Source organism: Fulmarus glacialis, unplaced genomic scaffold (genome assembly GCF_000690835.1).
Source record: "Fulmarus glacialis isolate BGI_N327 unplaced genomic scaffold, ASM69083v1 scaffold39132, whole genome shotgun sequence".
NCBI classification, from domain to species: Eukaryota; Metazoa; Chordata; class Aves; order Procellariiformes; family Procellariidae; genus Fulmarus; species Fulmarus glacialis.
Window position 1 is genome coordinate 1 of NW_009200532.1, and position 13,838 is coordinate 13,838.

Consider the following 13,838-nt stretch of genomic DNA (forward strand, 5'->3'; position numbering starts at 1 on the left):
CGTGCCCGGGTGTGGGCTGGGCGTCCCCGCAGGGCGGTGGGGGAGAGCAGGAGGGGGGGTCGTGCGGGGGGCTCCGGGCCGTGCCAGGCGCCGTGGGGTGGAGACTCCCCAAGGATGGAGACTTCTGCAGTTTGCGCCCATGGCCTCTGGTCCGCTCGCTGGGCACCGCTGAGAAGGGCCTGGCTCCGTCTGCCCTACACCCCCGTCAGGTGTTGGCACACATGCATAAAAGCCGTCTCTTGGATAAGTCATCTCTTCCCCAGGCTGAACAGCCCCAGCTCTCTCCCCCCACTTCGTCTGGCAAATGCTCCAAGCCCTTAATCTACCTAGCACCGTGTGCTGTGGCATTTCAAAGTGTTTGGTCGCCACCGCCACATCTCAAGTCACTTTTTGTGGGAGTCAGTGGAGTGCCTTCACCTTTAATAACCCTTAATTTATTTCTGCCCTTACATTTTTCCAGTTGCTTTCTGAACCTCTGTAAGCTCAGAGCATCCTCAGCCCCCTGAGACCAGGAGTTACAGAGGTGACTGTCCACCCCGTAAAGAGCCACCTCCTGTGCTGTGCTTTGCACGTAGCGCTCCCCTAGCTCATACTACTTCTGCCAAAAGGGACAAATAGTTCCCTTCTCCACTCGAGTCTCCCTTTATAAAACCACTATCCTATCTGCTTTCAATTGTCCTCGCTATTTTTCCAAGCCCCGATCCAGGGAAATCATTCCTCATATGGAAACTGTTCTACAACACTGATTCCCTTTTCTTGTTCTTCTGTGCTGTTCTTGTGCTGCTGTGTCCTCTCCTGGATGGGGCCGGGGGATGTGACTCATGCTGCATTCAAGATGCAGGTGCCCCAGACATTCATATAATGGTACTAAGTTGTTATCTGGTTGCTCTGTTCTTAATTCTTACTGATTCCTAATATTCAGTTGCCTTTCTGTCCACTAAAGAGTACTTGAGCTAACGTTGTCATTAAACTATTACAAATAAGATCCCATTTTTGAGATACTTAGACAGTATGATGCACATAGGGTTAGGATTGCTTTTTTCCCCACAAGTACTACTGTAAATGTATCACTACTGAATTTTATCTTTTTATCCCTCATTTTTCATGCTACACGTACTTATGATTGTCACTCAGCTTGGTCACCCTTTTTCACACCACTTATAGAAAATAGTGAAGAGCAAGGGTCCTTGCAGGTCCATGAGTGACTTTCAACATGAATTCTGGCCACTTATTTCTGTCTTTTGACCAGTTATTTAACCTCCGTGGACCTTTCCTCTCATCCCATGATGATTTCATTTCTTTAAGAAGCTTTAACTAAGGACCTTCTGAAATGTCCTACGGAAATGTAAACAGGCTATATTCATCCAGGCCTCTTATCTACATGTTGAGTCCTTCAAAAACCTCTCTGAGGCACAATTTTCTTTAAGAAAACAAAAAGCCTCGATTCTTCCATGATCTGTTTTGTTCCTTTGGACACTTTTCTCTTTTTTTTTTTTTTTAACAGTTTCACCCAGCTTGCCTTGTGTGTGTGTCAGAGCTGCTTATTCCTCTGAAAAGTTTGTAAAGATTGATCTTGCATTTGTCACCTTTCGAGCTTTTTGTGCTAGGACAGGTACCAACTGCTACCCAAGTTCGTAGTCCAGATTCTTCATCCTCGAGGGCCTGTAGCGCTCTCTGGAGAACACACCTGTCCTGGTGACTTGTTCATTTTCTTCCTTTGTTCATTCTGTTGCTTTGCTCTCTGTTCCCCTGGTCCTTCAGCCCAACACAGATGCTGTCCTTCAGCACAGGTGTTGGGGCATGGCTGGCCAGGGGGCTGCCTGCGCCAGGCAGGCAATGTTAAATGCAATGCTTTACACTTTCTGTGATGTTTCACGCTCTCCATGGCAGGCTGTGTCACCTGGGCAAGCAGTGGCGACGTCCTGAGGCCCTGAGGACCTTTGGAGCTTTTGTTCTTGTTTCACAGCCGCCATCCAGCTGAGAAGCATGCCAGATGAAATGAACTGTGCCAGAAGGTTCATACAAATAAACAGATTTTTATTATCATTGCCATCACTTTGGCTGGCTAGCTTCTATGGTCAAAAGATATTTATGATTCTGTTTCTAAAAAGTCAGATGCATTAGCTACTCTAAAAGGAAAGTACCAAATAATTTCCTTTATTAACAGTGTATGTTTAGGTGAAAGGCTTTGATTTTGTATGTATACAGAGAGCAAATGTTCTGCACAGACAGATAGGGGTTTTGCACAGAACAGGAGACCTCAATTTTAATGTGTACAAAACAGAAAGATGAAAGGGCTTAGAGCATCTGTTTTTGTCAGCTCAAAGGGAAGATTTAGAGAAGGAGTCTGGAAATATTTATTGCTATAGTGTAACTCCTGTTTGGGCTCAGTCCTGCAGTTCTACCTCACGTGTGTGCTCTAAAATGACTGGGGAAAACAAGGAATCAAGAAATAACTGAGAAACATCCAAAAAACTTCAACATATTGGTTAACTGGACATCAATCCAGGACACCATTAACCTACAATAAGAGTGATGAGCAGTAAAGTTCCCTACATTTGAACATACTTCAAAATACAGAACTGGAAAAAAATTAAAAAAAAAACCAACCAGCAACTTGAATTTACATTCAAAATCAAATTTGGATAAACAGCTTCACAGGCGTGTTTGTTCTGGTGTTCCTCTGCAAGAGCTGTAACTGACGTGAGCAGGCAAGAATGAGCACTATCTAATTAAAAATGAGCTATAAACATTCAAGTATCACTAAGCATGGCCTGATTCTGCCTGTCTTCCTCACAGAGCACAGGGATCAGCCTCCTGATGGTTTCGTTACAGTTAGGGAGTGAGGTGCTAATCGGTGCAAAGAAGAGGTACAGAATCAGACCACAACGAGCAGCAATTACAAAGTCAACTAACTTTCTCGGAGGTTGCTCAGGGCTAGATTTTTAAAGGGATTAACAAAAGCTATTAGAAACTAACAGCAGGGGCACAGCTGAACTCCATCAGGTGCTAAAATATATTGGCAGGTCCCTAAATGCCTTTAAAAATCTGTCCCCAGTGCACAGTTTCCTCATTTAACAGGGCAAAAACAGGAGAATCGCTTAAATGTCGGTGAATTCATTGAGCCAGACTTTGGGAAACCACAGGGACTTCCACATTGACACCTGCTCCTTCAGAAGCCAGCACGCTTAAAATAGTCCCTGGTGGTATTTATTCCCTAGTGTGAACCCCATGTTTCTGCACAGAGTGCATGGATGCCATGCTGCCCGTTCCTTACTCCCGTGAATAAATCCTTTGCAGCCGGTGTGGATGCCGAGAGGTGTGCTGCTCTGCTCGTCTGCCAAATTTGGTCTTGGGCAAAGTTCAGCTGAACTCCAGAGGAGCGGAAACGGTGACGGGTGGTATGTGGCTCTCGGAGCTGAACCCTACAGCTCATCTTCACTCTTGTGATCGCTGGCTACGGGGTAGGACTCTCAGCATATGTCTTGCTCCAGTTTTATTAGCAGCATGTCATGAAATCCAGGCAGCTCTGTGAATGATGCTAAAAGTGGGGATTTACAGGGACTCTGTTAGAAGTGCACTTTTGTCATGCAGAGCCATGTAATGGATCCTGCTTCCTTGGCGGGTGACGAGGCAGAAGCAGGTTAATACTGTTGACAGCAGAACAAGTTCAATGAAAAAAAAGGCTGCGAGTATCAGGCTGGCTTCTCCAGGACTCAAAGTTTTGCCAAAAAAATTGCCTCCTTTGCTGTCATAATCTGTTAAAAGAGAAGTAGTTCATGAGAAATCTATGCATTAATCTGAAGCGTTTTAAACGACATTTTAAGAAATCCTCACCCTTTGCAGTGGTCCTATTGTTTGCAGCAGTTGTATCGTATGCTCCAGTTGTGAGTCCTCCTTCTGAAGGAGCTTCCCACTCTGTGAGGAGAGAGACAAACCAATAGTTAAGTTGAAAACACTTTTTTGTCTTCTGGAAAAGTAGCCTTGATTTTATTTAATTCCTTCTACCTTGTTGATCTGAACAGAAATCATGATTAGATGAGCACAGCTATTGCTCTGGGCAGCTCTGTGGGCAATGTTCCCCGTTCTCTGCAGGCATCTTTGTTACTTCACTACTTACTGTAGTGATAGGACAAGGGATAACAGTTTTAAACTGAAAGAGGGTAGATTTAGATTGGACATAAGGAAGAAATTTTTTATGATGAGGGTGGTGAGACGCTGACACGGGTTGTCTAGAGCAGTTGTTGATGCCCCATCATTGGAAGTGTTCAAGGCCAGGTTGGATGGGGCTTTGGGCAACTTCATCTAGTAGAAGGTGTCCCTGCTCACAGCAGGAGGGTTGGACTAAATGATCTTTAAAGGTCCCTTCCAACTCAAACCATTCTATGATTCTATGATTCAGCTCTATATTTGCTTGTTCATTGAAGTTTCACAGCCCGAGCGAATATGTAGTATAAAATAAATTCACCTTGTCCAAGGAAGGAGTATTTTGGCTATGTTTGGCATTACATTTGTCATCCTGCTGTTACAAGGTGTGCCTGCTGGTGCTGTTGCAGCCCCTGCGGAGGAGTGTAGCAAGCACAGCGGGGACCCAGGCAGGAGGCGCCGGATCCAGATGTTTAGTGAAATTATGTGATGTGGAGAGGCTCACAAAGCACTTCTGGCTTTACTTACAAGTGGTGGAAGGGACCAGCACCACCCAAAAAGTTTGCCAACTTTTCTTAGCCAAAGGATCACTTCTTTCTTGGACAGGATGAACAATCATTTTTTTCTGGAGCATCTTGTATCTATATAAGCTGGTCTCTGCCTGTGGAGGAAGGAGCTCAAATAGCCCCGTGAGCCAGCAGCGATTGCGGGGAGGAACCAGCACCATGCCAGTCTGCAGACCATCCCACACACCACGTGGCAGCAAGGCTGAAAAATAGCTTTGCGTTTGTTTTCTGCACCACTTGCGGGTGACTAGTGGTCCACAGGCTGCCACTGTCTTAGAGGGGCTCTTATGAAGCACCAATTGTTTTTAAGTTGCAGAATGCAGCGAAGATTACTGTCCTTGCCATGTCATTAGGGGTGTTTGTCCTTTCCCTAGACAATGCTAACTGGCCATGGCAGTAATTTACAGGTGCTTCCCACCAATGTGCAAGGTGCAGCGCTGACATTACCTCTCTTCCTTTCCTCCCTGCCTTCCACCCGATCTGCTGCAATACCACCTCCGAGTCCTAGGACATGTTTCTGATACAGCACCTGATTTATTGATGGTGTAGGTCGTCTCCATGCCAGCATGGATGTGATCGGCTACGTGGCAGTGCAGAAGCCACGTTCCAGGGTTTTCTGCTACGAGTTCAACTGTCTGGAAAGTCCCAGGAAAAAGGTCATACACGTCTCCTCTGTGGTCCTTATCTGTCTGTGGCAAGACAAAACCAGCATTGTAAGAGTCTTTCCTCAATATTCCAGTTAGACTTTCAGCTCCTCAAGGCAGATCAAATGCTTCTTGTTATATGTTTCTAGTATGCCTTATCCAGGGAAACTGAGGTCTGGGGACACCCCTCATTTAATCAATTAATTAATTAACAACAGGACACCCCTCCTGAGGACTTCAAGTGCTGGTTGAGCATGGGTGTTTCTTTGAAAGATAGATTTTTCTGATAGTCCTGCCAGTTTCAAGCTATCACAGCATAAAACCATACTGTAAGCAGGCATAATTCTCTGATTTCCTCCCTGTATCTTCCCTTATACCTATGTGTAAGTATAGATTTTTACCCACCTAATAATTTCCTTTAATAGTAACATTTATTCACGTTTCATAACAGGTTCAGAGTGGTAGAAGCTTTGCAAGGATCTCATTCATTCTGTATTTCCTTCACATGCGAAACTCCCACTGACCTCAGCATCAGGCCAGGGCTCTGTGCCCAAGCTGCAAAACCAGGCTAGAACCCAGACTTTTTTGAAGAAATTTCCCATCACACTATAACGGTTTTAATTTGATTAATTTTACCAACCTTAAAGATGAAGGTCTGTGCATGGAAGTGAACTGTATGTATATCCACTTCATTGCCCATTCCTATCAAATACCAGTTTGTCCTATCACCTTCATTCATCGTTAGACCCAGAAGACTGTTATAAATCTTCCCATTGATTGCTGGAAGAATGACAAAATAGGACTGATTAATAACTGGCCATGGTATGGGTGTTGATAATCTCCACTTTAGGCACCTTTTGCACTTTCTCTCCAGAGAGACCAGGTGCCCGGCAGAGAGGGGACAGGCATGTGTGGCTTGGGCAAGGGTCCTCCATAATGACTTCTGCCATTGCAGGGAGACAGTCACATTTTTGTTTCAGTTTCCAAATTATCTAACTGCACAGCAGCAACCATTTTTCTGTCTTGAAAAGCATCAGGTAGGTTTTTTACTGGTTGAAAACCTGAACAAACAGGATTTATGCTGAGAAGCTACATGCAAAAAGAGGGAATAGAGTTGTTGCCTAAAATAGGTATCATCTATAGAAAGAGAAGTTTGCTTTGTCAGGGCTGTTCCTGCCCCTGTCCACTCTGTTCTGCCTGGCTCCTGGGCTGGCTGCTACTACAGCCATGATTTTAAAATGTCATCCTTACGCTCCTACCAAGCAAGCCTGCAAGGAACGCAGCTCCCAAATGACAAGGGAAGTCTGGCAGGGCAGCCTCTTCCCATGAGTATAAGATTAAACTATCTTGTTAGAAAAATATGTTGGCTGGGCCTCATGAAATCTTTTTGTTTCCAGAGTTGCAGCTATGAAGTTGTCACATGATTGGGTAATTGCAGGCCAAGTCCAATGTCTTCCTAAAAGGGCTGTGAAAAATAAACCTCTGTCCTCTTAGCTGCTGCCACCAAGTCCTACATACCGTGCATGCTGTTGCCTTCTACAAAGTTCTCAGTGGAATTAAAATCATCAGGATTCTTATGAAGGTATGTTTCAATATTTTCTTTCAAATACCAGGATTCATTTTCATCGAACACCATAAACAGAAGGGTAAATTCACGATCAATGTCTTTCCTTAGACCTCTTTCATCTAGAATTCCTTTTCTGCAAACTACAAGAGGCCCAATCAGACCGCTGTATGTGTCCTGAAATAAAATAAATATATGCATTACAAATTTTCTAGTTCATTCAGTTATGAAATAGATACAGATTAACTACAGATTAAACAAAGATGAAATTCCACTTTCCTATCAGATGAGAACAAATCATGACTGATTAGAGATATCTTTCTCTGCATGTCCCTATGTTAATGTACCAAAGCAATGTTTTGCCCTCACCCAAAATCCCTTCAACTATTCTTTAAGGAGGGAATCACATTACCATGGTGTGTCCCTGGGGATTTCAGTAGATTAAATTACCCAGGCATGTGCAACTGTTATCAAAGACGACAAAGCATTTAGCTCTGTAAGTCGTTCCTCTAGCCTGGGGTCCTTGCATAAATGAGAAGCAGGATCCTTTCAGAAACATTATGCAAGGCAGGATGCTTTATCCAGAGCAATGGAATATTTAATGACCATTTCTTGGTTACCTTTACAAAATTCACTGTTGAATAATAAACCCAAGTGATACAGTTTGGATCTGTTTTACCAGGGCCAGATCGTTCTGGGACGTTCCACCTGTAGGTGTTTATTTCCCCTGAAACAGAGAGAACAATTTTACCAAGAGCAGCTGGGTATTAGAGGCTTTGAATAGTATGTAACTGAGATCTGCTACCCTCCTCATCAAAAAATGATCTGTATCAAAACTATCTGTAAAAACATGCAGCAATGGAATGTGGCCATGATTCTGCCTTCCAGGAGGTCAGTGAGGTTCCAGTGGTGTAAATGAAGGCAGATAGCCCCCAGAAAAGGAGGTCTGCAGATGATGCTGGCAACAGTGGCATCCCCCAGAGGGAAGTTTGGAGATAGGACTTTTCATCTTTCTCCGTGGGCAAAACTTGTAGCAGATCAATGATCTTGGATGACAATGCTTAAGATCAGCTGAAGGTGTCAGGAGCCAAGCTCCAGAAAATATTTCCTGGAGTTTCTCAGTTGAACAGGGCACAGAGATGTGGCAGTTGCCCCTGGGATTTTGCAGACGGTGCTGCAGCAGTGTATCAGCTCTGGGCCAAAAGTCTTCCAGGGTGACAAAAGCCAAGAACAGCTGGGGACACGCTACAAGTCAGGGGAAAACAAGGAAATCACAAAACTCTTGGCTATGGTCTTAGTACAGCCACAACCCAACAGCTGGGTTTTATTGTACGGCAATAACTACAAAAAAAGAAATTGTGACTCTCCAATATCATACTATATGAGATGAGTCTCACTTAAATGTTGCAATATCATTTAATCTTACAGGACAAGCACCTTCTGTTCATTACAGTGTGGGTTTACGCACTTCAGCAGAGATCAGAAAGGCTTTCAAGGCACAACTACACTAATAGGACAGAAAACATGAACAAGAAACCCCTTAGCCTTAGAGGTATTCATGCCATGGAGACATACACCAGGGAAGAGTTTGTCATCCACCTGGATCTAACCTACGTATCATCACCCCTTTTTAGAGGGCATGATGTGAGAAGACAGCCTGGCCATGGTCCTTCACCACTTCCTTGCTTTTTACTCCTCACTTCAGGACATTTGGAGGCTGTAGATGGAAAAAATCTCCACTCTGCTTAAAACCTGAGACACTTCAGATGACATCAAAGACATATCTTTGAAGTGCAAATGAAGCATAACCCCTGAGAAGACTAATAAACAAGAGGAAAATGGATGTTTTCTCCCTTTTTCCTGCTGGGTAAATGGAGGAATGGACAGGGAGAGGACAAAGCTGTGGCAGCTGAAAGCTTTTTTGGCTTAGGCCGCTATGGATCTGCATCTCTTTATCATGCCACCCACAGTCTCTTTAGGAGCTGGCAGTGCTCTCGGGAGTACAATTTAGCAGGACATAAATCTGGTTTATGATTGATGACTGGTTCAGGATTTAGTAGAACTAGATGGGCTCTGGGGAGCTTGGGGTGAGCAGTCAGCATGGCCTAGGAAGACAGACAACAAGGATTTCGAGATGATGGCGGGGACTGAAGTACCCAGGAATTATTCTTGTTTTGAGGGACTTGTTTTCCATGCTGCTTCCAAACTCCTAAGGAAAAGTCTGTCCTTAGATCTTGCTGAAGAGTCCTCTCCTTTGGCTTACTGTCAAACGCAGACACCTTCCCTCATCTAATTCATCACAAGCCTGCTCCCATGTGGACACAGGAGACATGACAGTAGTGTTCCCAGTGTTACACCTCAACGGTCAACAAAACAGCATCGACAACATCATGGTGCAAATAACAAAACAAGGGAATCATTTAAATCAGCTCCTTTTTTTTTTTTTTTTTCTCATATATTAACCACAGGTATTCATTCATCTAACTCCAGCAAGGCAGATGCTGGCTCACATTTGGCCACATGAATTTATGTGTGATTGTACTGTATCGATGCAGCTACCTACAGGAAAGAGATTTCAGCTTCGAGGGAGGTTTAGTACATCAGAATTTCTTTTCATTTAGTTTCACACTGACACTCACAAATACCGTGAAAAAAATTGCATGGGTGATGGAAAGAAAAGGTATGTACATTTTGGATTGACTATAATGCCTGCATTTGAGTTTGGCTTCCTACTAAAATATAAACCCAAGATAAAAATTGAAGTACAAAGATTTTAACAGGTATTTTTCTACATGAAAAATCTCAGTGCTGTGAGAACTATTTTCAACTATTTTCCTCACTAGAAACCGAGGCATATTTGGTACACTTCTTCAAAGACTTTTAAATCATGTGACAGTGACATTTTGCATGTTATGCATCAGCTCTGAATGCAAATGCCAATTCTGTGTAGATTAAGAGAGAGGCAGAGTTAACATGCCAACTCCACCAATGAGTTTCTCAGTGTTTAAAATGTTGTAAGAGGGTCAGTCTGGAGCAAATGCAGCGCTGGCTTACACTTCTCTTTCCATAATTATGGGCCTGCTTGTGCTTTTTTTGGAGGTTGTCCAGTGATACTACATTCCTCTTTCTACCCCTGATAGGATCAAAGGTTCATTCCCTGCCCGAACATGCTCATTTGATCAAGAACCTACATGTATAACAACACAGAATTGTATCTGAATAAATGTTGAGCATATTATGCCTGGAAGAACATACAGGTATGCGTAAGCTTGAAAGAGGGATTAGCATTCATGTGTTAAAATGCTTTTATATACAGCCTTTGTAGCTCAAAAAAAAAAAAAAAAGAGCGAGTCTTACCGGGGAGGGTAATTGGTGTCTCAGGTTGTTCTTCACAACCCACTTCTTCTATACCATGTGCGCTTATCGAATAAGGCCTGCTGGCTTTGTTCTTAAATACGATCAGTACAGAGTCACCAACCTCGGCGTGGAGTAATGGCCCTAAATAAATACAGAAGATGCCGATGATTAATGCTGCTTTTCTGAATTTAACAAACTTTCCATAGCTCGGCGTAGGAGAGGAGCCAAGGTCTTTCTCAAAACCCTTGGGCTTTTCTATTTTTTCAGCAAACCCATCAAATTCTGTTTGTTATCTCAGCTGATGAAAAGCTCCATATATATAAATAATCTTTTTTCTTTTCAGGCAATGAGAAGAATTGTTCACTCTGGAGACAGGTCTTTGGACAGCTTGTTTTTAAGGAAAACTCTTGTGGATGGTTTTGTATCTTTCAAAATTTTATTTCTTAAACTGGTAACAGCTTTTTTTTTTTAAACTATTTTTTTACTTTTGTACTGCAAAAAAGGAAAATATTCCTAGAATGTGTTGACTACTTCATGACCAGTTGTTGCCCACTTCTTACCCCATGAAAAACATGAGCTGATGGTTATTTTGACATGCGTAAAATTTTGTCTTGCCCAATTTCAGATACAAATCCAGCCCCTTAATATTGGCTTAATCTACCTACAAGAGTCTCCCTCACAGTATGTGCTCTGATGTTAAGGTAAATTCTGGAATTGCCATTTTGGTATCCTCCCTGTTAGTACTCCTTAGGAAACTCCTTATTCATGTTTGAGAATGAATTCTCTAATTTGGAAAGCATCTTTACACTCAGCAATTATACAAATTGGGTGTAAAATCACTGATAACCTGGAATAGGCATCAGTGTTCCTTGTTTTTCATGTTAACAAAGCTGGAAAAACTCTTTGTTTTTGGAAAGCAATCCTCTCACTTATCAGGCTCAGTCTGTGAGCCATGAGAGCTACTTGCCCAGGATTTCCAAATGTTCCTCCTCCTCTGTCCTCGCTTTGCGCTGCGTGAAGTTGCCGTTTGTGTACTCCCTGTAAACCACCTTCTTGTATTTTGAACCAATCAGATCTTCCGCTTGGCTCAGGAAAACATGCCCATAGCTGCAAAATAAAAAGGCAAAAATTAAAAGCACTAAACCTTACATATCTAAAGGCTAGTAACTGTTGTGTTATTCACAATAAATGTGATAAGAATACACGGTTTGGTCCAATGTGCTGATTGACGTGAAGCCCTGCATGCTGCAAGAGATTTTAAACAGCAAATAACAACAGTGATAATCCTGATTAAATGTACACCCTCTTCAAACAGGTAAAGCTGAGGATATGTTGCACTCACTACAAAATTTTGGGAACACAAATCCTTCACCAGAGCTGTCAGAGCAGAGATGAAGTTCAAGCTAAGAGTGGGTTTGGCCACTCTCTCCAGCTGCATCCTCCGCTCCCATAAAAGATACTGCCTGTCCCTGCAAACCTGAATCCTCTTATCACAATGGCTGCTTTCACTATCCTGGCTATAAGTCAGCCACAGGAAGATGATAACTGAAGCCTAACCCTGCAAAAGCAAATGCCATCATATGAGATAAGAGGGGCTGCTTTACCCCGCCCTCCTGCTGCTGTGTACTGCGCAGGGCTGGATGCTTTCCCAGCATGAAGATAAAGTGAGAAATATATTTTCCCTTCTGCACCTGGCAGAGGATGCTTTTTTGTGCCCTCCAGGTTTGTGCAGTCACCCACAGTTTGTTGTTGCTGCTCCTGTGGGCTGACTCGCCGGCAGAGGACACCCGCCACCAGCTGCGGAGGAGAGCGTTCACCCTCTTCTGAGAGCAGCTCTGTCTCCTGGCAGCTCATCTCCAAGGTGCCGCTGGCAGCGGAGTTGTGAGGTTGGCTCACAACATACTAAATAAAAGTAAAAAATGCCCCAGGAATACTGCTTACTGTAGTAATATACTGCGTGTGCAACAGCAGCCTTTGACAATACTGGAGTTAATATTTTCTTTAAACACGTTTCATCACCTGTGACTCTTCATGTATATTTTCTACCGACTCCGCTGTACTCTTTGTCTTTACAAGGTGCAGTTTCCCAGCCACTTTTCTAAGTTTTGTTTTTGAAATATGTTCCTTGCTCCTTTTTGTTTTCACCAAAGTGGTCTTGGAGACCTCCCTATGCAACATGATCTGGAACGTGTATCTTTTGCACACGCTTTTTATTCCTTAGCACATGTAGACATGATTTACTTGGAGTGGTTACTGCGTTCTGACTTTTCCAGGGGAGCCAGGGGCTACAAACGCTGCAGTAAAGCAGGCTCAGCACCTCCCTAATGCATCTGCACTGCCTACAGGAGCTCACGTCTGGGACAGGTACCTGGGTTTCTTCTCTATGAAAACCAGAGCACTGGGATGGGGAGACTGGGGAGAGTGAGGAAGGGAGAGGAGGGGGCTGGGGGGCATCACTGTAGGGTCGAGCCAGGGCTGGAACACACACATGGATTTAGGGACTTGGAAGCCTTCTTGGGTTCAACAGCATTACAAGACACTCTGAGAGAAAAACATTTGAAAATGCTTCCTATGAACTAGTCTAGTCTGAGAGGTTGTCACTTTATAAATACGTTTTCTCTTATTTTGTTCAGCAAAGAGTGCCTCCTAAAAAGTACAAGCCTGGCTTCATGAAAGGATGCTTCAAAGTTTCCCCTCCACTATGAGTGTGCCCCATGCCCACAAGCGTATTTTGCTTTGGGTACCTTTCCTCATTGCTGCTGACGTTGTAAATGTTTGGTGCCGAGCTCTTATTTGAGGCATAGTCCCACTCCACCTCCTCTGCAGCGATGTAGTAGAGCCTCATGGCTCCATGCTGCTGCTGGACTCGGGTGGTATTACGGCAGCTGCTGACCTCGTAGAGATGTTTCATCCCACCAACAAAGTGATCAAAAGTCCTGCAAACCACTTTGAATGTGCCTGGAAATAAAAGCACATGAGATTTAGGCAATTTAAAAAACTTTAAAAAGCAGCTTGGCAAATTAGGTCCTGTGCCTTGTACATCTCTGATCTGTCCTCAGACAAACCTAATCTGTGACGCTGTATGGAAAGTTAAGTGAGGGGATGCTTATATAGAATCATAGAATCATTTACGTTGGAAAAGAACTTTAGGATCATCAGGTCCAACTTAACCTAGCACTGCCAAGTCCACCACTAAACCATGTCCCTAAGCACCACATCTACACATCTTTTAACTACTTCCAGGGATGGTGACTCCACCACTTCCCTGGGCAGCCTGTTCCAATGCTTGACAACCCTTTCGGGGAAGAAATTTTTCCTAATATCCAATCTAAACCTCCCCTGGCACAAATTGAGGCTGTTTCCTCTTGTCCTATCACTTGTTACTCAGGAGAAGACGGACACCCACCTCATTACAACCTCCTTTCAGGTAGTTGTAGAGCGCGATGAGGTCTCCCCTCAGCCTCCTCTTCTCCAGGCTAAACAGTCCCAGTTCCCTCAGCCGCTCCTCATAAGACTTGTTCTCCAGACCCTTCACCAGCTTCGTTGCCCTTCTCTGGACAC

General features: G+C 43.7%; 1 protein-coding gene across 1 annotated transcript; it reads right to left on the reverse strand.

Annotated features, from left to right (window-relative positions):
* Positions 1-3,555: 3,555 nt before the first annotated feature.
* On the reverse strand, positions 3,556-13,235 carry LOC104073747 (hephaestin-like protein 1; the record flags this gene model as incomplete). The annotated part of the gene is made up of 9 exons (XM_009573629.1): positions 3,556-3,758; positions 3,838-3,918; positions 5,242-5,401; positions 5,997-6,136; positions 6,875-7,097; positions 7,541-7,647; positions 10,278-10,418; positions 11,245-11,384; positions 13,022-13,235. Coding segments are annotated over 9 exons (1,409 nt in total), but the record flags the coding sequence as incomplete, so codon positions are not given.
* Positions 13,236-13,838: the final 603 nt, after the last annotated feature.